Source organism: Peromyscus eremicus, chromosome 1 (genome assembly GCF_949786415.1).
Source record: "Peromyscus eremicus chromosome 1, PerEre_H2_v1, whole genome shotgun sequence".
Classification (NCBI taxonomy): domain Eukaryota; kingdom Metazoa; phylum Chordata; class Mammalia; order Rodentia; family Cricetidae; genus Peromyscus; species Peromyscus eremicus.
Window position 1 is genome coordinate 96,502,986 of NC_081416.1, and position 27,160 is coordinate 96,530,145.

Here is a 27,160-nt window from a genome sequence, read left to right on the forward strand (position 1 = left end):
GTGTTTTTGTAGATAAGAGATTCCTCAGTCTTTGCTCATAGCATATGCAGTGACTGTTCATAGGCATGGTGAGACATTTAGGTTTTGCATGAGTTTTACTGGAAGTCAGTAGCATGCATACAGACTATCACAATCTAGTCAACTGCACAAAAATGACCTGGGACAACTAGAATGTCTTTAGTTTAGATTTAAGTGCCTTTGGGATTACCCCAGTTAAGAAGTAACTCTAAACAAAAACAAAAACAAAAACAAACAAAACAAAACCAGCCATCAAACTCCGAATTGTTCCTTCACATGTGGCAGACCACTAGTTCCTTGCCTCACAGTGAGCCATCCATCTACATCAGGTCAATGAGGATAGGGACCAGCTGAGTGAGCCATCATCTACATTAGGTCAGTGAGGATAGGGACCAGCTGAGTGAGCCATCATCTACATCAGGTCAATGAGGATAGGGACCAGCTGAGTGAGCCATCATCTACATTAGGTCAGTGAGGATAGGGACTAGCTGAACACTAAGTGGTCAAAATGTGTTCCTGTTAAGAGAGTGAAGCTGCTTTATAAAATGTGGGCCTCCACGATGCGATATCTGCTAATATGAAAGCCCATGTTCACCTGTTCTGGAAGTGATATCTTCTTGTTTCATATGGAACTGAAGATTTTCACAACCTACCCACTAATTGACACAAGTGAACTTTCTAACTTAGCAAAAACATAACAAACAAACAACAAACCTTCACACAGCATTTGAGCTCACTGCCTGTTTTTTCAGAGTTTAGAAGACTACTAACAAATACAGATTGTTAAGAGACAGTACACGTCATTTAAGAGCTGTACTTATAGATTTAACCATTTTATAAGTTATCTTCTTTTGTTTTCTGTCAATTATTAGTTCTTAGTGCTTAGGCTGATTTAATCAGAATCTCTCTCTCTCTCTCTGTCTCTCTCTCTCTCTCTCTCTCTCTCTCTCTCTCTCTCTCTCTCTCTCTCTCTCTCTCTCTCTCTCCATCTCATAGCTATATACACTTCAAAAACCAAGAACCCAGGCAAGATGTATTTTTAATTGATATAGTGACTTCACAGCTAGCCTTCCTTATCAGCAAAGACAGTCCTGTCCTCAATGTGGTGATGTGTTGATATGAAAGCACTACTCACTGCTGCTTCATCCTGACAGAGCTTGTTCATTCACTACCTAGAGTGCTTGAGGGAATAAAGGGAAGAAAACTAAAACAGAACAGCCAGCCACACAGAATGAAGGTGGAGAGACAAATGTTGATAGCTCTGAGGATCAAATGACTGGACTACAAATGGAAATGAAAAGCAAGCCATGTCATTTAACAATTTAAGGGCACCCCTTTTAGGCAAACTTTTATATAAAATATTTTAGATTAAGGAGGAGTTTGTTATGGGTACAAACTGCATTTGGTATCTTTCTTTAGTTTTTTCTCACATTACCCTATGTTGTTTTTATTCTACAAGTTCTCAAAATTTCCCTTCTTGTTTTTGCCCTTTATAAGCATCACTGGGATTTTTAAATGAAACAGTAAGAAAAGGAAATTCCCACATTACTCACCACTAGATTAATAAACATTAATGGAGATCTATTTAGCTAGTGGTAAAATGTTAAGGTCCTGATCTGGCAAAACTCATAGTATCCAGCTGATTTTTCACTCCCATATTGACATTATTCAGGAGAGAAAAGGGAAGATGAATGAAGAGCAGACAAATCATAGAAATATAGAAAGTTCTCTTTTATCTGAAAGCCAAGTACAATTTGTTCCTTAGGTGGATATGAGTCTCACACTCTGGCAGCCACCAAACAGTACTTGTCACATCATTATTCACATTAATACGGAACACAGACACTTAGATACCCACAGCACCTACACAGATCAGAGCCAGAATTGGTCTAAAATTATTTTTACCTTGTATATTTGTTTCATAAGCTTATCTATTTTCTAGGCCTCTTTAGTATTTTCTGGTGTTTTGAGTGATATTAAAATGAATATACCTATTAAGTTCTTATAATTAAATGGGAAAGAGGATTCACATGTGGATATCCTGAGGTTAGTATTGAACCTTTCATAACTAATCTAGTCAAGGTGAGTTGACCGAGAACACACTGGGTTTCTGGCTATTTCAAGGGAAATCTCTCTCTGGGTCTTCATGCTGTTAATCACCGGGTTTGTCAGAGTAGATTGTGTTCACACTAGCTATGACAGCATAACAGAGGGGTGTACGATGCCTTGCAATCATGCAAATAACAGAAAGAATATATAGGATCATAAAAGAAGCCAGGATGTGAGTGGTACAGGTTTTGAGAGCTTCGAGCCATCTTCTCAGTCAGCTTTAGAGGGCAATATTGAGCTTGGAATTAATATATACATACTTTTGGAGAATTAATTTTCGTGGATAGGAACAACATAAAAGATTCTTGGTCCTATTTTTCTTGTAATAGACCACACATGGATAAAAGACATGCCTGTATACCAAATGGCTCATTTTTAAAAGTTCTGCCTGATGTATAGCTGGCAAAGAGTTCCCCGGAACCTGTGGGTTGCCTCTTCACTTCATTTGCAGTCTCTGTTGCGTAACAGATACTTTGAAAGTTTATGAGGCCCCATTTATCCATTGTGGGTCTGGAGGGGCCAGAATCTTATTGAGAAAGTCCTCATCTATGCCTGTCTCTTGAAGTGTTTACTTTTTCCTCTAGTGATTTCAGAGTTTCTGGGTGTACACCAAGGCATTTGATAAACTTGAAGTTGATTTTTATGTTGTGTGGAAGAGAAGGATCCAGTTTTATTTTTCCATAGGTAAACATCCAGTTTCCTGAAACCATTTGCTAAAGAGTCTGTCTTTTCTCCAGTGACTGTCTTTGGTATTTATCCCCCTCAAGAATTAAATAACCTAAAATTTGGTGGAAGCTATTCAGAACCTACAAATGGCTACAGTTAAATAGAACTATTATTCATATATATATATATATTACCATGCTTCTATATAATATAAAATAATATATTTTAAAATATATTAAAATATTAAATAATATATTTTAATAAATAAATAAAATGCTTTATATTTCAGCTAAGATTGGCATATTCTTTATAGACAAAATATACAGTGAATAAAATACTAGAGAAAATATGAGTAACTAAAAAGGGCATTTACAAAATAATAGTCGTAACAATGCACACTGGTATTTGCGAGTTCTTTAAGTTTGTGGTCAACTGTTCTGTCTGGTATCAGCATATTTGGAACCTCTAAGACCCAGTTCTTTGGAAAAACTTTGTAGGAGGTTCTTATCTATGTTTTCAGCCTTGCCAAAACCCTAGCTGACCTGACCACATTTAAAAACAGACTTGCTTCAAGTACCCTTGAAGAAATGAGGAAGAGAAAAAGGAAATCAATGGAACCCTTCTGCCCCCTACCGATAAGCAACGGGATCTTTAGAGGAATGGCTTTAAAAGGGTGGTGATCAATATGTGTATCCCAGTCAGCTTTGAGTGTTATCCTGAAACAACCTAGAGTCATCTGAGAAGAAAGTCTCAACTGAAGAAATCACCTAGATGCAATTAGCCTGTGGGCATACTTCTGGAAGATTATTAACTGATGCAGGAGGTCCCAGCCCAATGAAGGTGCATCCTTAGGCAGATGGTCCTGGTTTTTATAGGAAAGCTGGGTAATTGGGATAGAGAGATGGCTGGAGTGCAGTTCCCAGCATCCACATGAGCCTCATAATAGCAGCTCACTATAGCCTTTACTCCAGGTTCAGGGGAACCTGATGCCTCCAGTCTCCATGTAACCTATAGGGGCTTATAGATACATAATTTACAAAAATAAAAATTAATCTCTTAACAAAACTATAATAATAAACTATTCAAAAGGCAGAAAAGATTTCTATGACATTTTAATGTATTCTTGGAGCCTTGTAATCCTGACTAATCCTATTTTGTGATGTAGGAAACAGAATGAAAAACAAAGAGTCTTAAGATTTGAAGGACAGTATGATAAAAAGAACTCATTATAGTGGCTTCTAAAAATCATGCAGCACGTCTGTCCCCACATGATACTTAGAGTCCTATTACTGTAGCTGCCTCTGTGGAACAGGATATGACTGTGCCAGTGCAAATCTCTGACATGCAAAGAAACTTACACAGGTGTTAATATTAGTGACTGGGAATGCTAAGCAGAGGAATGTCTCTCAGGCTCTGGAGGAGGGGAGGGCAGGGAAGCTCTCAGGAGAGGAGCCACTGTTGGGCAATTTTCCTGTGGTAGGCTGCAACTCACTGCTCTGGGGCTGAACATCTAGGGCCCTAGAGATACCTATAAAGAGGGATAAGTAAGTGGTGCAGATTTGCTGTCTGGGCTCTGGGAATCTCCTTCCTCTTATCTTCTCCTAACCTATTAAGTATCTTCAGATTTCTAACAGAAGCAAGTAAGCACACAGTTATGCTCAAATGAAGCTTGCATCAGAGGACAGGAAAAGAAGCAGAAAATGACAGAAGATGTCCATTACTTCTTGAACTAGCTGTTTTTGAACAGTTCTGATCCTTAGGGTCCAGCACTTAACTCTAGTTACATTGATCTGCAATGGTGGTATAATTTTATATTATGTTGAGTAATTGAGTAACCAGACAAGACTATTCCCTGTTTAGATCGTATTTATGCAGTGGCGTTTTTTTTTTTGTTTTTTGTTTTTGTTTTTGTTTTTTTTTTTTTTTGCTATTGAAGCACACTAACTCTAGGCACATTAAATTTGTAGTGGCAAATATGGCTTAGTTGTTTAAAATGTTTAGTCAAAACAACCCTTATATAGACACAGATGAATGCATGAGTATTTTCCACAAAATGTACTGAGCATTATGATATCAGGTAATGGTTCAGATACATGTTGATTAGCTGAAACTCAGAGATGTTAGCTCTGAATGTGATAAAGCTCTTACACTGGTGACTAGGCAGGAATAGAGGTCTACTTTAAACCAATGCTTCCATCACTGGAAATTATAAAAACAAGAGATGATTTTAGACTACAGATTGCTATAGCCAGCATGAGATAATATATCTCAGTTTTGTGGGTATGCTTCAAAAATTTTAATTTGAAATCAAGAAAGTTACATTTATTAAAAGTAGCAATTATTTTTCTAATAATGGTGGCAATTTTACGAGTGCCCCAATTCTGTCTGTTGCTGCAATAGAAATTTATCTGATTTATGTAGTTACTGTCCTCAAATGCTAACTTGAAAATGGATTCATAACAGTGCTAATTTTTTTTGGTGTATTATCAGCAAGAGAATTAAACTTCAAAGTAATAATCTCTGGCACACAGCCAAGTACATCTTAGCTGGTGGTGTTCAGGTCCAATTGTGTGCAGCCCCAGCCAGAATAAGCCTGTGCCATATCCACCCTGGGTAGTATGGCTGTCTCACTGAAGCCTCACCCTGAAGGAAGAGCCACACCCTGGCAGTGGCCAATCTGCTCAAGCAAGCAGAGAGGGCAGGAGCCAGGGCAGGGCATATAAAGTAGAGCAGGATCAGTTGCTGCTTACATTTGCCTTTGATACTGTTGTGTTGACTTGCAACCTCAGAAACAGACACCATGGTGCACCTGACTGATGCTGAGAAGGCTCTGGTCACCGGCCTGTGGGGAAAAGTGAACAGTGATGCAGTTGGTGCTGAGGCCCTGAGCAGGTTGGTATTCAGGTTACAAGACAACTCACAAGTGGAAGTTGGGTGCATGGAGATGGAGGTCTGCTGCCCACAGGCAATAACTTCCAGCATCCTCTGGCTGTTCTCTCCTTCTTAGGCTGCTGATTGTCTACCCTTGGACCCAGAGGTTCTTTGACAGCTTTGGAGACCTGTCCTCTGCCTCTGCTGTCATGAGTAATGCCAAGGTGAAGGGCCATGGCAAGAAGGTGATTGACTCCTTTAGTGAAGGCCTGAAACACCTGGACAACCTCAAGGGCACCTTTGCCAGCCTGAGTGAGCTCCACTGTGACAAACTGCATGTGGATCCTGAGAACTTCAAGGTGAGTCTGATGGGTCTGCCCATGGTTTCTTTCCTCTAGTTTCTGGGCTTACCTTCCTATCAGAAGGAAAGGGGAAGAGATTCTAGGGAGCAGTTTAGATGGATGGTTTCTGCTTGTTCCCCATGGAGTGCTGACAAGAGTTTGGTTATTTTACCCTCCACTCCCAATCATCATGTCCTCTCACTTTGTCCTTCTATGTTGTGATTTTCTTTTTCTCAAGTAAACTTTAATTTTCAGTTGTAGTTTTAAAATGTATTCCTTCTTCATCATTTACTTTGTTTACTTTGTTTTCTTTCAAGCATTTCCTGGTAATTTGCTTTGAGGACAAGGAAGATAAACAATTACCTGCTTCTTTGCATAGCTCTAAAGAATAACAGAGATAATTGGCTTTCTGGCTAAGACATAGGATAGATTTTTTTTTTTTTTTTGAGACAGGGTTTCTCTGTGAAGCTTTGTGCCTTTCCTGGAACTCACTCTGTAGCCCAGGCTGGCCTCGAACTCACAGAGATCCACCTGCCTTTGCCTCCCAAGTGCTGGGATTAAAGGTGTACACCACCACCACCTGGCCAGAATAGATTTTTTTTGCATATAAATTCTGCTTGTCATAGAAAAATTCTTCTCAAAATTTCCCAGTAAGATTCAGCTGTCATTCTGCCTGTGTTTCAAGGTTAGAACCATAAGTGCCATTTGAAATGAGCCTGAAGTGTCTGGTATTTTTCTCTACTATCATGTTGATGCCTATTCCATCTTCCCACAGCTCCTGGGCAATATGATCGTGATTGTGATGGCCCACCACCTGGGCAAGGATTTCACCCCTGCTGCACAGGCTGCCTATCAGAAGGTGGTGGCTGGTGTGGCCACTGCCCTGGCTCACAAGTACCACTAAACTCATGTTCCTTCTTTTGTTTATGCTCAAAGCTTATTTTATCCAGAGAAAAACTGTCAGTTGTGGGGAAAATGATGAAGGCCTTTGGGCTTCTAGCTTCTCTCTATTAAACAATATGTACTTTCATTGCAAAGGTGTACTTTAATTGTTTCTTGGAAGGATTCATGTAAAGCATTTAAGACATAATGTAACTGGGATATGCCGTAGGGAGGAAAGGGAGGGTGAAAGTCATGCCATTCTATTTTAATTAAAATAATTCAAAAATAAAATACAGCGAAAAAAAAGAGTACTTAGAAAAAGGTTATTCAGTTTGACTTTGAGCTAATATAATGATATCAGGTGCTTCCTGATAGATGATGAGATGGTAAGCAGCTACTGTGTGGGAAATCTCCTCTGATGCCCATTCATTATTATTCAGAAAAGAATTCAAGTAAGGGTTTAATTTACAGCATAGGTTTTCACTGTGTTTTATAGTAACATTTTCTTTCTGGTTGTTCTCACAGATGTCTCATGTCTTTTCACATACTACCTTGAACCTCAGAGACTTCACTCTAATAACTTCTCCTGCTTGAAATTCCTACTACTCTTAAAGATTTTCTTCCTTCCATGCTTTTCTACACACATTTTTCATCCTCTCCTGACCTCTTTTATATCGATAACCCCATTAGTTACAGAGACATGCTGGAAACAGGAAAAGCAGGAGCTCTTAAGCCCTTGTCCCCTGCTCTACCATTAGCAATGATCATAAATCTTCACATACTCACAGCTTGCACAGGAGGTCAGGAGATATTGATATGGGGTAAATCCAGGACTAGGGAGAACATGAGAAGAAACATTTTGTTCCTTGATAGTCATTGCTTATTTAGGGAGCTTTCATGAGTTCACAGCAAACAGAATTACATTCTCTTCCAATGTGTCTTTCTTGAATACTCATGAAGGGGTTGGAGATTGACATCCCTCTGAACTTGTTTCTCTTTTTTTGTTTTTGTTTTTGTTTTTTGTTTTTTGTTTTCTGGCTGTGTAACTGTTGATGCTACTATTGGCAATACCACATACTTGCATTTCCCCTGTCTATAACCTTCTGGATATGCTAAATTCTGGAAACAAAATATGAGTTTCAATTGTTCCTAATCCTTTACTTTAATACAAGTCTGGCAGTACTGTTAGACTACTATATGATCCATGATGAATAATTAGAGACAAATTATGAGATTACAGAATGAAGCCATCAAAATGAAATCAAATTTAACTTTTGCCTGAAAGTATAAAATGAATCAAAACATTAAGATGGAAAAGTGCAAAATATCTAGACTAAAATGTAGGGCAAAGTTAATTAAGATTGTCTGTGAGCCAGGTTTGTAGTGCATGCCTGTGATCCCAGCACTCAAGAAGCTGAGTCACGATCATGAGTCTGATGCCCACCTAGGGCACATAGGGAGGGCTTGTCTTAGTACACACACAACAAAAACAGGGCATCTTTTACATCTACCAAGGACAAGAAAACAAAAGCGTGGACAAGAAAAACAAAAAGGAATGAGTCAAACAAGTTGGGAATAATAAAGTTTCTGCATAGCATAGAAAATAATCAAGAAAATGAAAATCAATTTATAAAATGGGAGAAAATATCTGTGAGCTAATTCCAATAACAGATTAATATACAAAGTATATAAGGGACTCATATAATTCACTAGAAAGAACATGGAAAAAGGAATGAGACAGATATTCTTTCAAAAGAAGTCACACAAAATTCCAACACATACAGGCAAAGAAACTCAGTATCAGGGAAAGGCAAGTCAAAAAACACCAAGAGATATCACTTTATTCTGTTAGAATAACTGTTGTCAAAGAGGCAAAGGACATGTGTTGGAGCATATGTGAATGTATCTATCTATCTATCTATCTATCTATCTATCTATCTATCTATCTATATGTTTATGTACATATATCATAAAGACATACTAGCAGTTAGCAGCTCTAAAGTTGGCATCCTTGCAAGGTGTTTTTGTAGATAAGAGATTCCTCAGTCTTTGCTCATAGCATATGCAGTGACTGTTCATAGGCATGGTGAGACATTTAGGTTTTGCATGAGTTTTACTGGAAGTCAGTAGCATGCATACAGACTATCACAATCTAGTCAACTGCACAAAAATGACCTGGGACAACTAGAATGTCTTTAGTTTAGATTTAAGTGCCTTTGGGATTACCCCAGTTAAGAAGTAACTCTAAACAAAAACAAAAACAAAAACAAACAAAACAAAACCAGCCATCAAACTCCGAATTGTTCCTTCACATGTGGCAGACCACTAGTTCCTTGCCTCACAGTGAGCCATCCATCTACATCAGGTCAATGAGGATAGGGACCAGCTGAGTGAGCCATCATCTACATTAGGTCAGTGAGGATAGGGACCAGCTGAGTGAGCCATCATCTACATCAGGTCAATGAGGATAGGGACCAGCTGAGTGAGCCATCATCTACATTAGGTCAGTGAGGATAGGGACTAGCTGAACACTAAGTGGTCAAAATGTGTTCCTGTTAAGAGAGTGAAGCTGCTTTATAAAATGTGGGCCTCCACGATGCGATATCTGCTAATATGAAAGCCCATGTTCACCTGTTCTGGAAGTGATATCTTCTTGTTTCATATGGAACTGAAGATTTTCACAACCTACCCACTAATTGACACAAGTGAACTTTCTAACTTAGCAAAAACATAACAAACAAACAACAAACCTTCACACAGCATTTGAGCTCACTGCCTGTTTTTTCAGAGTTTAGAAGACTACTAACAAATACAGATTGTTAAGAGACAGTACACGTCATTTAAGAGCTGTACTTATAGATTTAACCATTTTATAAGTTATCTTCTTTTGTTTTCTGTCAATTATTAGTTCTTGGTGCTTAGGCTGATTTAATCAGAATCTCTCTCTCTCTCTCTCTCTCTCTCTCTCTCTCTCTCTCTCTCTCTCTCTCTCTCTCCATCTCATAGCTATATACACTTCAAAAACCAAGAACCCAGGCAAGATGTATTTTTAATTGATATAGTGACTTCACAGCTAGCCTTCCTTATCAGCAAAGACAGTCCTGTCCTCAATGTGGTGATGTGTTGATATGAAAGCACTACTCACTGCTGCTTCATCCTGACAGAGCTTGTTCATTCACTACCTAGAGTGCTTGAGGGAATAAAGGGGAGAAAGTTAAAACAGAACAGCCAGCCACACAGAATGAAAGTGGAGAGACAAATGTTGATAGCTCTGAGGATCAAATGACTGGACTACAAATGGAAATGAAAAGCAAGCCACGTCATTTAATAATTTAAGGGCACCCCTTTTAGGCAAACTTTTATATAAAATATTTTAGATTAAGGAGGAGTTTGTTATGGGTACAAACTGCATTTGGTATCTTTCTTTAGTTTTTTCTCACATTACCCTATGTTGTTTTTATTCTACAAGTTCTCAAAATTTCCCTTCTTGTTTTTGCCCTTTATAAGCATCACTGGGATTTTTAAATGAAACAGTAAGAAAAGGAAATTCCCACATTACTCATCACTAGATTAATAAACATCAATGGAAATCTATTTAGCTAGTGGTAAAATGTTAAGGTCCTGATCTGGCAAAGCTCACAGTATCCAGCTGATTTTTCACTCCCATATTGACATTATTCAGGAGAGAAAAGGGAAGATGGATGAAGAGCAGATAAATCATAGAAATATAGAAAGTTCTCTTTTATCTGAAAGCCAAGTACAATTTGTTCCTTAGGTGGATATGAGTCTCACACTCTGGCAGCTACCAAACAGTATTTGTCACATCATTATTCACATTAATACGGAACACAGACACTTAGATACCCACAGCACCTACACAGATCAGAGCCAGAATTGGTCTAAAATTATTTTTACCTTGTATATTTGTTTCATAAGCTTATCTATTTTCTAGGCCTCTTTAGTATTTTCTGGTGTTTTGAGTGATATTAAAATGAATATACCTATTAAGTTCTTATAATTAAATGAGAAAGAGGATTCACATATGAATGTCCTGGGGCTAGTATTGAACCTTTCATAACTAATCTAGTCAAGGTGAGTTGACCGAGAACACACTGGGTTTCTGGCTATTTCAAGGGAAATCTCTCTCTGGGTTTTCATGCTCTTAATCACTGGGTTTGTCAGAGTGGATTGTGTTCACACTAGCTATGATAGCATAATAGAGGGGTTCAGGATGCCTTGCAATCACACAAATAACAGAAAGAATATACAGGATCATAAAAGAAGCCAGGATGTGAGTGGTACAGGTTTTGAGAGCTTCGAGCCATCTTCTCAGTCAGCTTTAGAGGGCAATATTGAGCTTGGAATTAATATATACATACTTTTGGAGAATTAATTTTCGTGGATAGGAACAACATAACAGATTCTTGGTCCTATTTTTCTTGTAATAGACCACACATGGATAAAAGACATGCCTGTATACCAAATGGCTCATTTTTAAAAGTTCTGCCTGATGTATAGCTGGCAAAGAGTTCCCCGGAACCTGTGGGTTGCCTCTTCACTTCATTTGCAGTCTCTGTTGCGTAACAGATACTTTGAAAGTTTATGAGGCCCCATTTATCCATTGTGGGTCTGGAGGGGCCAGAATCTTATTGAGAAAGTCCTCATCTATGCCTGTCTCTTGAAGTGTTTACTTTTTCCTCTAGTGATTTCAGAGTTTCTGGGTGTACACCAAGGCATTTGATAAACTTGAAGTTGATTTTTATGTTGTGTGGAAGAGAAGGATCCAGTTTTATTTTTCCATAGGTAAACATCCAGTTTCCTGAAACCATTTGCTAAAGAGTCTGTCTTTTCTCCAGTGACTGTCTTTGGCATTTTTCCCCCTCAAGAATTAAATAACCTAAAATTTGGTGGAAGCTATTCAGAACCCACAAATGGCTATAGCTAAATAGAACTATTATTAATATATATATGTTACCATGCTTCTATATAATATAAAATAATATATGTTAAAATATATTAAATGATATATTTCAATAAATAATATAAAATGCTTTATATTTCAGCTAAGATTGGCATATTCTTTATAGACAAAATATACAGTGAATAAAATACTAGAAAAAATATGAGTAACTAAAAAGGGCATTTACAGAATAATAGTCATAACAATGCACACTGGTATTTGCGAATTCTTTAAGTTTGTGGTCAACTGTTCTGTCTGGTATCAGCATATTTGGAACCTCTAAGACCCAGTTCTTTGGAAAAACTTTGTAGGAGGTTCTTATCTATGTTTTCAGCCTTGCCAAAACCCTAGCTGACCTGACCACATTTAAAAACAGACTTGCTTCAAGTACCCTTGAAGAAATGAGGAAGAAAGAAAAAAGGAAATCAATGGAACCCTTCTGCCCCCTACCGATAAGCAACGGGATCTTTAGAGGAATGGCTTTAAAAGGGTGGTGATCAGTATGTGTATCCCAGTCAGCTTTGAGTGTTATCCTGAAACAACCTAGAGTCATCTGAGAAGAAAGTCTCAACTGAAGAAATCACCTAGATGCAATTAGCCTGTGGGCATACTTCTGGAAGATTATTAACTGATGCAGGAGGTCCCAGCCCAATGAAGGTACATCCTTAGGCAGGTAGTCCTGATCTTTATGGGAAAGCTGGGTAATTGGGATAGAGAGATGGCTGGAGTTCAGTTCCCAGCATCCACATTAGCTTCATAATAGCAGCTCACTATAGCCTTTACTCCAGGTTCAGGGGAACCTGATGCCTCTAGTCTCCATGTAACCTATACTGACTTATAGACACATAATTTACAAAAGTAAAAATTAACCTCTTATCAAAAATACTCATAATAATAAATAATAAAATACTCAAAAAAATGAATTCTATGACATCTTCATGCATTATTGGAGCCTTGTAATCCTGAGTAATCCTATAGTGTGATGTAGGGAACAGAATGAAAAACAAAGAGCCTTAAGATTTGAAGGAATATATGATGAAAAAAGGACTCATTGTAGTGGCTTCTAAAAATCATGCAGCACGTCTGCCCCACATGGTACTTAGAGTCCTATTACTGTAGATGCCTCTGTGGAACAGGATATGACATGCAAACAAACCCTGCACAAGTGTTAATTTTAATGCCTGGGAATGCTAAGCAGAGGAATGTCTCTCAGGCTCTGGAGGAGGAGAAGGCAGGGAAGCTCTCAGGGGAGGAGCCAGTGTTGGGCAATTCTCCTATGGTAGGCTACAACTCACTGCTCTTGGGCTAAACATCTAGGACCCAAGAGATACCTACAAAGAAGTATAAGTAAGTGGTGCAGATTTGCTGTCTGGACTCTGGGAATCTCCTTGCTATTGCCTTTTCTCCTAAACTATTAAGTATCTTCAGATTTCTAACAGAAGCAAGTAAGTACACAGTTATGCTCAAATGAAGCTTTCCTCAGAGGACAGGAAAATAAGCAGGAAATGGCAGAGGTGTTCATTATTTCTTGAATTTGTCATGTTTTGGGCAGTTCTGACCCATAGGGTACAGCACTTAACTCTAGTCACATTGATCTGCAACCATGGTATAATTCTATTTTATGTTGAGTAATTGAGTAATCAGACAAGACTTTCCCCCTTTTAGATTGTATTTATGCAATGGCCAGTTTTGTGGGTTTTTTTGATATCAAAGGACACTAACTCTAGGCACATTAAATTTTGTAGTGGCAAATAATGCTTAGTTGTTTAAAAAGTTTAGTCAAAACAATCCTTCTATAGACACAGATGAATACATGAATATTTTCCACAAAATGTACTGAGCATTATGATACCAGGTAATGGTTCAGATACATGTTGAGTAGCTGAAATTCAGAGATGTTAGCTCTGAACGTGATGAAGGTCTTACACTGGTGACTAGATAGGAATAGCAGTCTACTTGAAACCAATGCTTCCATCACTGGGCATTATAAAAACAAGTGATGACAACAGATTGTTATAGACAGCATAAGATAATACATCTTGGTTTTGCAGGTATGCCTCAAAAATTTTAATCTGAGGTCAAGAAAGTTACATGTATTAAAAGTAGCAATTATTTTTGTCTTAGTGTTGGTAATTTTATGAGTGCCCCAATGTTGTTTGTTGCTGGAGTAGAGATTTATCTGATTTATGTTGCTGCTCTTTTCAAATGCTTATTTGAGAATGGATTCATAATGATGCTAATTTTTTTTAGGTAATCTATCAGCAAGAGAATTAAAATTCAAAGTCACAATCTCTGCCACATAGGCAAGTACATTTTAGCTGGTGGTGTTCAGGTCCAATTGTGTGAAGCCTCAGCCAGAATATGCCAATAATATTGCCATACCATAAAACTACAAGGAGCACGTATCAACAGTATAGGTAATTACAAATCTTAGTATCATAGTGAAAGACAAATGACAGAAAAGATTGGTGGTTGATGCTCACTATGAACAAAGAGAACCTGAGGGGTCTCTTTGCCTCCCTCTGTCTTTACACCAGTTTCTCCATCGAGACTGTTTTACTGTCCTAACAGTCCCATTCATCAACTGGTTTATGTGAGGGGAAGCAAATCCATAGATGTCCATTGTTTTTAAAGAACTTCGTGCTAACTTATGATAAGGCCAAATTGACTGACTCTGCCTTATATATTTAACTATAATTAAATAAGCAGTGTCTAATATTTGAATCAGATAAAAGGGGCTATTTTGTACTAATAGTTAGTGAAAAGTGGCAACAATACAGCACATTGGTGCACAATTAGAATACTCAATTATAGTGGAATCAAGGCATAAAAGGCAGCTGCTCCTCTTTTAATTAATTTTTTGGTTAAGAATGCACAATGTAGCCCGGCGGTGGTGGCGCACTCCCTTAACACCAGCATTCGGGAGGCAGAGCCAGGTGGATCTCTGTGAGTTTGAGGCCAGCCTGGTCTACAGAGTGAGATCCAGGACAGGTACCAAAACTACACAGGGAAACCCTGTCTCGAAACAACAACAACAGCAAAAACAAAACAAAACAAAACTTCAAGAATACACAATGTATTTTATTGTTACATATTCATCTAACTATATCATTATACTTAGTTCTGAGTATCCATATCACAATACATAGTTCCTTCTATATAATTATACTTAGCATCCTCATTATTCCCCCTTATCCTCTGCTCCACTCTCCCCGTGTCAGGCTCTTTTCTCTTACCAAATATTTCCTCATGCATTCATTACAAAGATATTCAACAACCTTCCTTCTCTAGGACCATTTCTGTTCTCTTTATATCACTTCATCCTCTCTCATAGTACTAACTTTACTTTGATGACCTACATATGTATGTATATATATAGACATACATTTATATTTATATATGTTTGTATATATACATCCATATATAAATTTAAACTGATGTTCCATATATGACAAGAAACTTACAAAATTTGTCTTTGGCTGGGACTAGCTTAAACTGCATGACATAATAATCTCCACTTGCATTCACTTCCCCGTGAATGTGATAGTTTCAGTACTCCTTCTGAGATGCAGTGGCATCTCAAAGCAGTTTCATTTGTATTTCCTTGATGGCTAAGAATGTTGAACACTTTTTCAAACATTTATTGCCTTTTTTCCCCTGTTGATAACTGTCTATTCATCCCAAAGGCCTGTATACTCAGTGGATGATTTTCTTGTTCCATATTAGTTTTTTGAGTTCTTTACATATTCACAGTATTAATTCCCCATTGCATGTACAGCTGGCAAAGATTTTTCTCTATTCAGTAGATTGTGAGATATTCATTTTGTATGTTCATGTGTCATTTAGGGAATAAAACCTTTTGTCACCTTTTGTTTGGAGAAAAGTACTGGGAGAATATTGGAACTGTATCAATTACAGATTTCATACTGATGTCTATATTGTGTTTTACTCACATGCGCGTGTGCGCGCGCACACACACACACACACACACACACACACACAGTGTAGTAATGTCTTAGTTCCTTTTTCTAAATCCCTTCATTCAGAACTTGTAATCAGCAAACCATCTTTCTTCTTTTTATTAAAAGACCATGCATTCTTTACTGAGGGGATTTATCTGATTTATGTAGCTATCACCATTTACTTATGTGCTGTGCTTTATAATACAAAGGTATATTATCTGATTTTCAAAAATTTCTGACTTAAGTAGACATTAGTGTAATAATTTTTCTTAACTACATAGTATGCTTGTGCATTTCAGAGTCCAGTAAAATCTGGGGTTGCAAATAGTTTAGATTTTTAAAATCTCATATAGATTTGAAAAATAGGTTATTTGGCAGACAGGAATACATTTAATTCACTTTTGTGATTCCAACGGCTAATTCAAGGCTTAGCATCAACTTATTGATCACTCAACATAGAAGAGGGCATATTGCATTAAAATCTTGAAATTTACCTTATCAAACTTTATTTCATGAGGAACAAATCTCAGTTTTATATCCATTTTCTTTAGGGATATGATGAGTGAGAGACTTGATGTGCATGTTCTGTGTCATAGTTGTAGATGATAATTAAACTACATTTTGGATTAAATAAGTTCTAGGAAAAAAGACTCAAAGCTTATGGGACCTCCCTTTTCTGTCGATGTGAATAACAGTGTGGATGCTATAGGTCGTTATAGCGACCATTCCAGTAGGTTATCATAAGGATTTTATAAGCTTATATATGTAAGATGCTAAAGTACATATTAAATACTTATTAAATGATAACCATTTCTTTGAAGGTGCAATAGTCAATATCTTGATCAAAGGAGTGCACATTTGAGCTAGTTAATCCTCCTTAATGCTTTTCACACAGATGCCAATATTTGGGATGAATATGATCAGAACTCATTCAGCCCTGACTATACTCCTCAATCTTCAACCTTGTTGTGTTTGTTAAAGAATCAGGGCTTGGGTGGACAATGAGGGTGGCCTCTACATTTCACAATCTCACCAGTCCACAGGATGTGTGGTATGTTCTGATTGGAATCCCAGGACTGGAAGATTTGCATGCCTGGATAGCCATCCCCATCTGTTCTATGTACATTGTGGCTGTCATAGGCAATGTCCTCCTGATCTTCCTGATAATGACTGAACGCAGCCTCCATGAACCCATGTATTTCTTCCTTTCCATGCTGGCCTTAGCAGATGTCCTACTCTCCACAGCTACAGCCCCCAAGATGCTGGCTATCTTCTGGTTCCATTCCAGGGGTATATCCTTTAGTAGCTGTGTGTCCCAAATGTTTTTCATACATTTCATCTTTGTGGCAGAGTCTGCTATTCTTCTGGCCATGGCATTTGACCGCTATGTGGCCATCTGTTACCCACTGAGATACACCACCATCCTCACCTCCTCTGTCATTGGCAAGATTGGTACAGCAGCTGTGGTTAGGAGCCTTTTCATCTGTGGTCCATTCATCTTCCTGGTATATCGACTTCTGTATTGTGGGAGAAACATAATTCCCCATTCATATTGTGAGCATATGGGCATTGCCAGATTGGCATGTGACAATATCACTGTCAACATCATATATGGCCTGACTATGGCCCTCCTGTCTACAGGGCTGGATATAATACTCATCATTATTTCCTATGCTTTGATCCTTCACACTGTTTTTCAGATCCCTTCTTGGGCTGCCAGACATAAGGCCCTTAACACATGTGGTTCCCACATCTGTGTCATTCTTATGTTCTACACACCTGCATTCTTTTCATTTTTTGCCCATCGCTTTGGAGGTAAAACCATTCCTCGCCACATCCACATCCTAGTGGCCAACCTCTATGTGGTGGTGCCCCCTATGCTCAACCCTATCATTTATGGGGTGAAGACCAAGCAAATCCAAGATCGAGTGGTTTTGCTTTTCTCTTCAGTGAGTACATGTTGTTAAAATGACAACTGATGTTGAAGATCGCATATTCCTGAATAAAACTCTCTTTTTAGATGTCTGTTCTGTGAGAAATCCGAGTAATGAAATTTATCTAGGAACCCTTAACTTTCAAAACAATGATATCCACAGGAGTTTTCAATACATTAGCTAATATATCCAGAAACTGTGGGAAAATGTCTTAGTGACTTCTTATCAGCATGGATTTCAAATTATTTTATAGCTGTATACAGATAACTGTGAAAAATACAAGTTTGTATGTAGAGAAAAGAAAAGGGAACAAAAAGCCATTAAATATCTTAAAATTATTTTATTAATTCTCTGAGAATTATGTATATTGTATTTTGATCATATTCCAAAGTGAGTCTCACTTTCTGCTGAAATGTAAAGCATTTCTATGCCCATCAGTAGATGCATGGGCCAATAGCACAAAGCCTTTATAGTATGGTTATTTTTGTCAGCATTATTTCTTATATTAAATTGCTATCTCTAAAATCATACATTTTTAGATTCCCTGATATTTCATGAGGTCTATTTTTTTTTTCTTTATTGAGACAGGGTTTTACTGTGCCACCCTGGCTGATCTTAAATTCACGGAGAACTGCTTGTCTCTTCCTTGAGAAAAAATATGTATAGTTACAATTTAGATAATTATAAAGTCACTTTTAAAGTATAAGCATTAAATAAGTTGTCAATAGTGAGTTAAATACAGTTGTTTTTACAAAAGTTAACACTCGGGGGCTGGAGAAATGGCGGTTAAGAACACTGGTTGTTCTTGCAGAGGACCTGAGTTCAATTCCCAGCAACCACATGGTGGCTCACAACCATCTGTAATGAGATCTGGTGCCCTCTTCTGGCATGCAGGCAGAACACTGTATACATAATAAATAAATCTTAAAAAAAAAAAAAAGTTAACACTCAATATCACCTGAGTTTTATGAAAGCTAATTTTCCTCATAAGCATTGGGGATTTCTCTTCTAAGACATTAAGGGAGCATACTGGTGGAAATAGAAGCTCTTCAAGAGTAAATGATTGGAAAATCCCATGCCTAATAGTTAAAAAGAAAATCTAACAAAAGTTTCATTGGAATATTCACATAGAAACTTACACTGAAAAAGGCTCTAATCCAACAACATACATGTGTGTGAACTTGCTTCAATGTTATATAATAATTCATTTTGCTAAAAATCTTTCTTTACTTTCTTCTGTTAAAACCTAAGAAAATCCATGAAAATGTAAAAAAAAAGTTCTGATACAAAAGGACAAAACAATAACATTTAGAAATTCAACATGAGCTTTTTAAGATTTTTGTAACCTGTTCAGAGTTTGTTACTGTCCTGTTTATACGTGTGTATATACATACACTTATCTATATATATGCACAAACATTTTCATATATTTACATCAGACTCAAATATACCGAATGCTTTAAAGAGCTGAATGAACTTTCATGTATTATTTGCCTGGTAAGAAGAAGGAAGACACATAGCTCTAATCATAAAGCAAAGTACTATGGGCCACACTGCTGAAGAAAAGGACCTCTTCCTCCCTCAATGGCCATCTCCTGCCCAAACTCCTCAGGTAGGGTGAGATTGCATGAGTCCCTCTCCTATCCTTGTTGAAATGGTGATTGATCCTGTGTAGGACTTGTTCACACAGCCACAGCTGTTATGAATTCACAAGTGCAAGGTCCTTGTCATGTCCAGAAGACACTATTTTTCAGCAATTCTATCCAACCTATGGCTTTTAAAGTCTTCCTGTTCTCATGTCTCTTCTTCCAGGAATTAAAGGAAAGGCTTTTTTCTTTTGGACAAGGTCTCACTATATAATCCTAGCCTGCCTAAAACTCACCATGTAGACCAGCTGGTCTCAAACTCACAAAGATCTACCTGCCTCTGCCTCCTCTGTGCTGGGATTAAAGGTCCACCATACCTTGCCCAAAGTTAAATTTTTAACATTCCATTATTGAGTATAATATTGTTGAGGGGCTTGTCTCATATAATTTTTATTTTTGTGGGAAACTTTCCCTATTCATGCATTCTGTTAAGAGATGTCATTATTAAAGGGTGATAAACTCCGTAAAATAAACTTTCACATACATTAATGTAAGTGTATGAGTGTATCTGATTTTGTTAATAAAATGTATTAATTCATGTGTAAACATTGATTCATTGCTACATCCCATGTATAAATCTCATTTTATCATGAAGCACAATTATCTTAATGTATCCCTTCATTTTGATTGTTAGTGTTTTGCTGAGGATGGCTACATCTATATTCATAAAGATATTGTTCTATAACTATATTTTCTTGCAGTGTCTTTCTTTTGGTCTCAAAAATGAATTTGTTACATATTTCTTCTACTTTGATTTAATTTGTTTGAGAAACATTGGTATTTAAATGTTTAATACATAGAATTCAGCACTGAAGTCAAATAATCTAGTCCTGACTCTCTCTTCTTATTTTGTGTCATTTTGTTTGCTTATTGAGACAAAACCTCATTCTGTGATCTCTATTTTCCAGAGAGTCATGGCAATCTTTAACTTCCTAAATGATGAAATTACAGGTGTGAGCCACCACACCAAGTTCTGAACTATTTATTTATCTATCCATTTACTTATTTCTTTACTTTGTTCATCTATTTGATGATAGACTTTATATCTTTATGTTACTGATTCAGTTTCCCTGTTTTTTGTCTATTCAGGTTTTCCATTTCATTATTCAGTCCTAATAGGTTAAGTCTGTCAAGGAAGTTATCCATTTCTTTTAGATTATTCAATAGTTGTGTAATTGTTTATTATTATTATTATTTTATTATTATTATTTTGTGTGATTGGTGGTGTCAATTGCAGTGTCACCTTTTGAAAAGTTTAGTGTATAAGATAGCCTGGACACATACTGTGGATCATCTCTAAAGCAGCGCTAAAGAGGTCAAGGTCGGCAGTGTATTTCCTACATAAACAGAAAATGGGAATCTTACTCCTTTCATCTCTTGAAACCAAACTTCAAGATCCCTTTCTACCATGAAGAATATTAAAATGCACTTTTAAAGTATACAATGTATACTAAAGTATACAATGTATTACGATCTATGTGTGTGGCATAGATTGGAGACACCCACATATTGAACATGTGTATCACCTAATATGTTATTTATGATAATAACTCAAAAATCCAGTTTTTTAGCAACTTAAAATGCACAGCATGCTATTCTTAGCTGTAGTCATCTTAAACTTATTGAAACTGTCAAATGAAAAATTGTATCTTTTGACATATATCTTCCCAATTTCTCTGTCTACACAGTCTCTAGTAATGAATATTTTTACTCTTGGTTTTTGAAAGTTCAACTTTTCAAGTCTTTTTTGAATTTTCATACCCTTCTTTCTGTTAAGCAAATACTGGTCATGACATTAGTTCTGAGTGTATGGATATTATAAGTTGTGGTGGTATTGTGTTCCCCAAAATATTGTGTACCCTAATAAACTTATCTGGGGTCAGAGACAGAACAGCCACTAGATACAAAGCCTAGAAAATGGTGGCACTCACACCTTTAATCCTAGTATTCCAGAGACAGAAATCCCTCTGGATCTCTGTGAGTTCAAGGCCACATTGGAAACGGCCAGGTATGGTGACTCACGCCTTTAATCCCAGAAAGCAGCCTTTAATCCCAGGGAGTGGTGGTAGAAAGCAGAAAGGTATAGAAGGTGTGAGGACCAGAAACTAGCAGCATTTGGCTGGTTAAGCATTTGGCTGGTTAAACTTTCAGGCTTTGGAGCACAGTTCAGCTGAGAGCCATTCGGATATGCGGACATAGAGGCTTCCAGTCTGAGGAAACAAGACCAGCTGAGAAGTTGGCCAGGTGAGGTTAGCTGTGGCTTGTTCTGTCTCTCTGATCTTCCAGTTTACCCCAATACCTGGCTCCGGGTTTGATCTTATTAATAAGAACTTTTTAAGATTCGTGCTACAATAAGTGCTATAAAATTTTGACAAAATTGCCTATCACCAGCTCACAAATTTTATGAAAACAGTGTGATGAGGGCTGGCTCAAATACAGAAAGGCTTCATGTCACCCAGGTTCTAGTGGAAGACTTATAGGTGCTAAAATTGATGGGCGTTCTCATGTACACTTACTTTCCAAAGCCAGCCTCATTTATGGGTCTGAAAAGAAATCACTATTGATTGCACCAGAATCACATTTCAAAATGTCCTATCTCTTTCTCAGTGTGGTTGACACTGATTCATTTGTCCTCAGACTCTCATATGTCCCCCTGGGACATGGACAAACTATACTGAAAACCTTCATGCACAGCACATTCAGCAAGGAACAAATAGAAATTCTGCTGGCTTTGGGACAAGTGAACATGCAAGTGTCCTGTGGAATTCAGGTCATTGAGAGAGACTTCTGTAAGGGCCAGACATGTCTCATCTCTCTGAAGACTGTTCAATGTTTTTAAAGATGACTCAGTACATTTGAGAATTCGAAGAAGTATGACATGCTCAAGGAGCTTTAATTTTCACCTTTAAGTTGTTATTCTGAAAATAAGTGCTTGCACTTCATTTTGTCATCTGAGGACCTTGTCATGTCATTAGCTTTCCAAAGGAGGGTAATATTGATTCTGTGATCCAAAGGGATAGAGAAATTGGAGAAAGAAAAATATCCTGATAAACAGCGTCTGCTAGCAAATTAATTACCTCATTTCTCAAACATTTTTCTATTTCCTCTTTTCCTTTTCACTGCTGGCAAAAACCCCAGGGCTTCACAAAAACCCCAGGCAGCTCTCCACTACTGAGCCAGCAGGAGCCATGTGCTCTGCTTCCTTGTTCATCTTTGGTGTAGAATGACCTTCAGATTCACCAGGGACTAGAAAAACTCGGTTCCACAGAGACATACTATAATATAAAACCCTCATCCTTCACTGATGGGACTACCACAAAGATCCTACAGTATGAGTGCTGTGTGTCTCATCAGATAGCTTCAGGTAAGTCTGGGGGGCTTGAGGTTCTATACTGTGAGTGGGAGAGTAGAAGAAAAAAGCAAGCTTATAGCCCACAGACGTCCCTGTCTTCAGTATATATCTCAGTGTTAGCATAAATTAGAACTTTATTTCTATTAATTGCTAAATAGTCTATTTTATAGGAATGTATGTCTACTCTTGAGTTAAACATGATAAGCTTTCCCACAACCCTTCTGTTTTGCATTTAAAGAATTTAGAAAATTTCACAAATAATAGAATTTTAATAGTCAATACTTTCTCATGTTACACAAATGTGTTTGTTCTTCCTTGAACTTGATCAACTATTCATTGTTAAAAGTTCTCACAGGATTGGTAGGATATGCAAAATAAATGATTGGAGAGTCTTTTATGAAGACTTACCTGAGAAGCCAGCAGTAGAGCTATAGGCCTGGAAGATGTTTTAAAAAATAGGCCTTTTTCTTTTGAGAAGACTGAGAACTCTCCCTGGTGGAATATTTGTGTCTAGTATAGGTTGATATGAGATCATCTAATATCTCATTCTATGAATTGTACTTGGAAGTCTATAACAACACACAGACAAAAGATAATAAGCAAAAAGAGATTTTTTTGTGGAGTCCAGTGTTCTTGGAGAAGAAAAAAGCCACAAAGCAATTTTGACTTCACTAATACACTAATGATAACTTAGAACTTATTGGTTCATTTTTAAATCCCCATGAGAAGGGAGGCAAAATTGCAGAGGAGTAGTTGAGATGAGAAAGAAGGATGATATAGCCCTAACTTACTTAGCATATGATTTTATAATGATTTAATTTATCTTATATTCAGTGTATCCAGTTGTAGTATGGAGCAGAAGTTGAAGCAGATATACTCCTACATATTTCTACTGACCTCACCATGCTCATGTTCAATGGCTCAGTCTTCATGCCTTCTGTGTTAACACTAGTTGGGATCCCTGGCTTGGAGTCAGTGCAGTGCTGGATCGGTATTCCATTTTGTGTCATGTACATCATTGCTTTGATCGGGAACTCCCTAATCTTAGTAATAATAAAAAATGAAAAGAGCCTCCACATACCCATGTACATTTTCTTGGCCATTTTGGCAGTCACAGACATTGCCCTTAGCACATGCATTCTCCCAAAAATGTTGGGCATCTTCTGGTTTCATATGCCACAGATTTCCTTTGACACCTGCTTGCTACAAATGGAACTCATCCACTCATTCCAGGCAACAGAATCAGGCATCCTCTTGGCCATGGCTCTGGATCGCTATGTAGCTATCTGTAACCCCCTGAGACATGCCACCATCTTTTCTCAACAACTCATGACTTACCTTGGAGCTGGTGCATTACTCAGAGCTTTCATTCTTGTATCCCCATCCATATTGCTCATCAAATGTCGCCTTAAGTACTACCGAACTACCGTTGTCTCCCACTCTTACTGTGAGCACATGGCCATTGTGAAATTGGCAGCTGAAGATATCAGAATCAACAAGGTATGTGGCCTTCTTGTTGCCTTTGCCATCTTAGGGTTTGACATAGTCTTCATTACCTTCTCCTATGTGCGAATCTTCATCACTGTCTTTCAGCTGCCCCAGAAGGAGGCTCGATTCAAAGCCTTCAACACTTGCATTGCTCACATCTGTGTCTTCCTACAGTTCTACCTCCTGGCCTTCTTCTCTTTCTTCACCCACAGGTTTGGAGCTAACATACCCCCCTATGTGCATATCCTCCTGTCAGATCTTTACCTGTTAGTTCCACCTTTTCTCAACCCCATTGTCTATGGTGTTAAAACTAAGCAAATCCGAGACAAAGTCCTGAAGATGCTTATTTCCAAGAAACCTCTGTGAATATTAGTGACTCCCTCTGTTGAAATGTTGTGTGGTTTCTAAATAGCAACTTGAATGAATTAAACTCTGTCTTCTACAAATAGGAAAGTGTGTGATAACATGTGAAATCCAGATCCTTATAATTTTTAGAAGTATGTGTTCAATATAATACAATCTTTTGACTCACAAACAATGGGATAATCACTGATGTTGTGACTTTGAATTATTATTTGTTTTATATTTGGAGGTTATAATGTAATTACATGATTTCCCTCTTCCTTTCCTTCCTTCACGTCCTCCTATATAACCCTTCTTGCTCTCTTTCAAATTCATGGCCTCTCATTTCAATGTTTGTGTCTGTCAATTTAAATTTACTTGTTCTTGGAGGAAGTTGACTCTCTAACAATAAACTGTAGACAACAGAACTTTCTTCAGGTAAACCCAAAGGATAATTTTGTACATCAGTACCCTTAAACTTCCAACCCAACAATCACTTGTGATTTGGGCTTTGTTCCATTTCCTAATGGTGCTCTGAAACTATAATATCATAGGTTTAGAATCATTTATCTTTTTATGGATTTTACATAAATGCTTATCAATGTAAAGATAATGTATAATCAGGGTGTACACAAATTTATTCATTGATATCCCAAAACTATGAAAGATACCATGGCATTTGTATAGGAATAATGCAAAGGAAGATATTGAATTGGAATGTCCTTAAAGACACTTTCAAGAAAACAGAAACAAAGGTGTAAACTTATGTAGGGGATGTGCTCTTGGAGCTACAGAAATTAGTAAATTTCAATGAAATTTTAGTTTTACTGTAGTTTGGAAAAGGAAGAGTAACTGAAGATAGAGGCTGGCTGTATTCAAAAATTGCCTATTGTCAGCATTTGAGAACTGTGCTAGCCACCTTTCTGTCTAAGATGCTTAGGGCACTACCTGACACTGTTTAGAACATGTGAAATATTCTTCCTGGTGTTAGTCAATATTATATCATTGAATAGTATCAAATTAATTAAACATTGAAATTATCCATATAGAAAAGATGAATTTACTCTACTATTTTTAAGTTAAAAGAAAAATGCATACTTGAAAGAATAATGGGAAGCCAAGTTCAAGAGGAAGGACAACATAGGAAAAGTATATACAAAAAAACAAATGGAAGACTGCTATCTCACAATCCAATCAAATAAAATAATTGGTAGAATAGGGAGCATCAGGGAATAGTTGTGTGATGAGAAAGAATATACTCAAAATATCTTGCATGGAATTCTCAAAAAATAAATACAAACATGATTAAAATTACTAGATTTAGTAGTAGAATACTTTTTTAATAAAAGTAGTGTGTGTATATTAGGGGCTAAAAGAATAAGCTGTTATGGGTATGGAAGGAGCAGAAAGTGTGTGGCCTCTTGAAAACTAAGGTTGTATGAAAAGGACTTATGGGAAACCCTTAATTACTAAGCTGATGTCCTAATACAGCTAGCTTTAAAAGTAACTTTGAATTGATGTTTACTACATATATGGACTGTGCCACTTCAAGACTACATGGTTTATTAATTGAAAATTATAGTGTAAGGCATGGACATCTCTTTATGACTTACTGGTCAGGGAGGCACCAGATGCCTCCAAGTTTACTCAGATTATTATCATTGCCCTTGGTTACAATCCATAATTACATGGATTATAAGACCCTCTTGCTAAAGGCAGCACATCCTCTGGCTGCATGACACGTGGAAATCTATCTTAAACTTTCCAGGACACCTTCTCCCTGCTGCTCAGCCTCACCCTGTTGGAAGGTGAAATTCCAGGTGCTGGGGGGAGAGAGCAAAATAAAGATTTTACCCAGCACCAAAACCTGAATGCCTGCCAGACAAAATAAGCCCACTGTGTCAGTAGGTGCATAACTTGTTCTAGTGTAAATAATGGCTTTCTAATTGGATTGAGACCTCTCCACAGGAGAGCATTTCATGCTGGTACTTTAATCTTGGTCAAATGCTCATGGGTAGGAGGGCGTCAGCCCATAGAACCTGCTATTATATTGCTAATTGGTCATGGTATCAAAGCGCTTTCTAAAAAATTGTGTTTCTATTAATAGACTTAGGCTGTTCTGAGTCTTGGTCAGAGAAGCTTCTTTAGGCAGTAGACATCAACTGATTGAGAGATGCATGTTTGGCAAAAGTCCTTAGAATGAGAGACAGAATGCTCTACCTAAACCAGACTTCTATATCACCACCACCACATACTCATACAAAGGCTCAGGGAAGATAGGGCAAGAAGCAGGAAAGAAAGTAAGATCTGGAGAATGAGAGGTGTCTTATGAATTGCTTCCATCTGGATATAACATGGCTATATCCTTATAATCAAGAACTCACAGCAGCTGTGGTTTCTTGCACAAAATCTGCTCAAGATCATTTCAGCTGAAATTCCTGCATAGATGTGGTAGATGATCTCCGGCCTCCAGTTTGATGGGGGTGGGTGTCAAGTGTTATTCTTGAGGATTTGATCACGTGTAGGTTTCCCATGAGCCAGAGGGTTGCCCAATACCCATATCCATACACTATGGACAACACGATCTGA

General features: G+C 37.5%; 3 protein-coding genes across 3 annotated transcripts; all 3 read left to right on the top strand.

Moving 5' to 3' along the window:
• The first annotated feature begins 5,544 nt into the window (after window positions 1–5,544).
• LOC131901232 (hemoglobin subunit beta-like) lies at window positions 5,545–7,042 on the top strand. The gene is made up of 3 exons (XM_059252463.1): window positions 5,545–5,685; window positions 5,801–6,023; window positions 6,781–7,042. The coding sequence occupies exons 1-3, from the start codon at window positions 5,594–5,596 to the stop codon at window positions 6,907–6,909; spliced, it is 444 nt and encodes a 147-aa protein (XP_059108446.1). The 5' UTR covers window positions 5,545–5,593; the 3' UTR covers window positions 6,910–7,042.
• Window positions 7,043–16,810: 9,768 nt separating this feature from the next.
• On the top strand, window positions 16,811–17,776 carry LOC131901241 (olfactory receptor 52Z1P-like). The gene has a single exon (XM_059252465.1). The coding sequence runs from the start codon at window positions 16,811–16,813 to the stop codon at window positions 17,774–17,776; it is 966 nt and encodes a 321-aa protein (XP_059108448.1).
• A 5,868-nt stretch (window positions 17,777–23,644) lies between these two features.
• On the top strand, window positions 23,645–24,595 carry LOC131901252 (olfactory receptor 52A5-like). The gene has a single exon (XM_059252472.1). It carries the CDS (start codon window positions 23,645–23,647, stop codon window positions 24,593–24,595), a length of 951 nt encoding a protein of 316 aa, XP_059108455.1.
• The last annotated feature ends 2,565 nt before the right edge of the window (window positions 24,596–27,160 follow it).

What these genes read in the sequence shown, in the direction of transcription:
- LOC131901232 (XM_059252463.1), top strand. Translation starts at nt 5,594, where the DNA reads ATGGTGCACCTGACTGATGCTGAGAAGGCTCTGGTCACCGGCCTGTGG. An exon ending in GGTGCTGAGGCCCTGAGCAG is followed by an intron (nt 5,686 to 5,800) that starts GTTGGTATTCAG and finishes TCTCCTTCTTAG; the next exon opens with GCTGCTGATTGTCTACCCTT. An exon ending in TGGATCCTGAGAACTTCAAG is followed by an intron (nt 6,024 to 6,780) that starts GTGAGTCTGATG and finishes ATCTTCCCACAG; the next exon opens with CTCCTGGGCAATATGATCGT.
- LOC131901241 (XM_059252465.1), top strand. Translation starts at nt 16,811, where the DNA reads ATGAGGGTGGCCTCTACATTTCACAATCTCACCAGTCCACAGGATGTG.
- LOC131901252 (XM_059252472.1), top strand. Translation starts at nt 23,645, where the DNA reads ATGCTCATGTTCAATGGCTCAGTCTTCATGCCTTCTGTGTTAACACTA.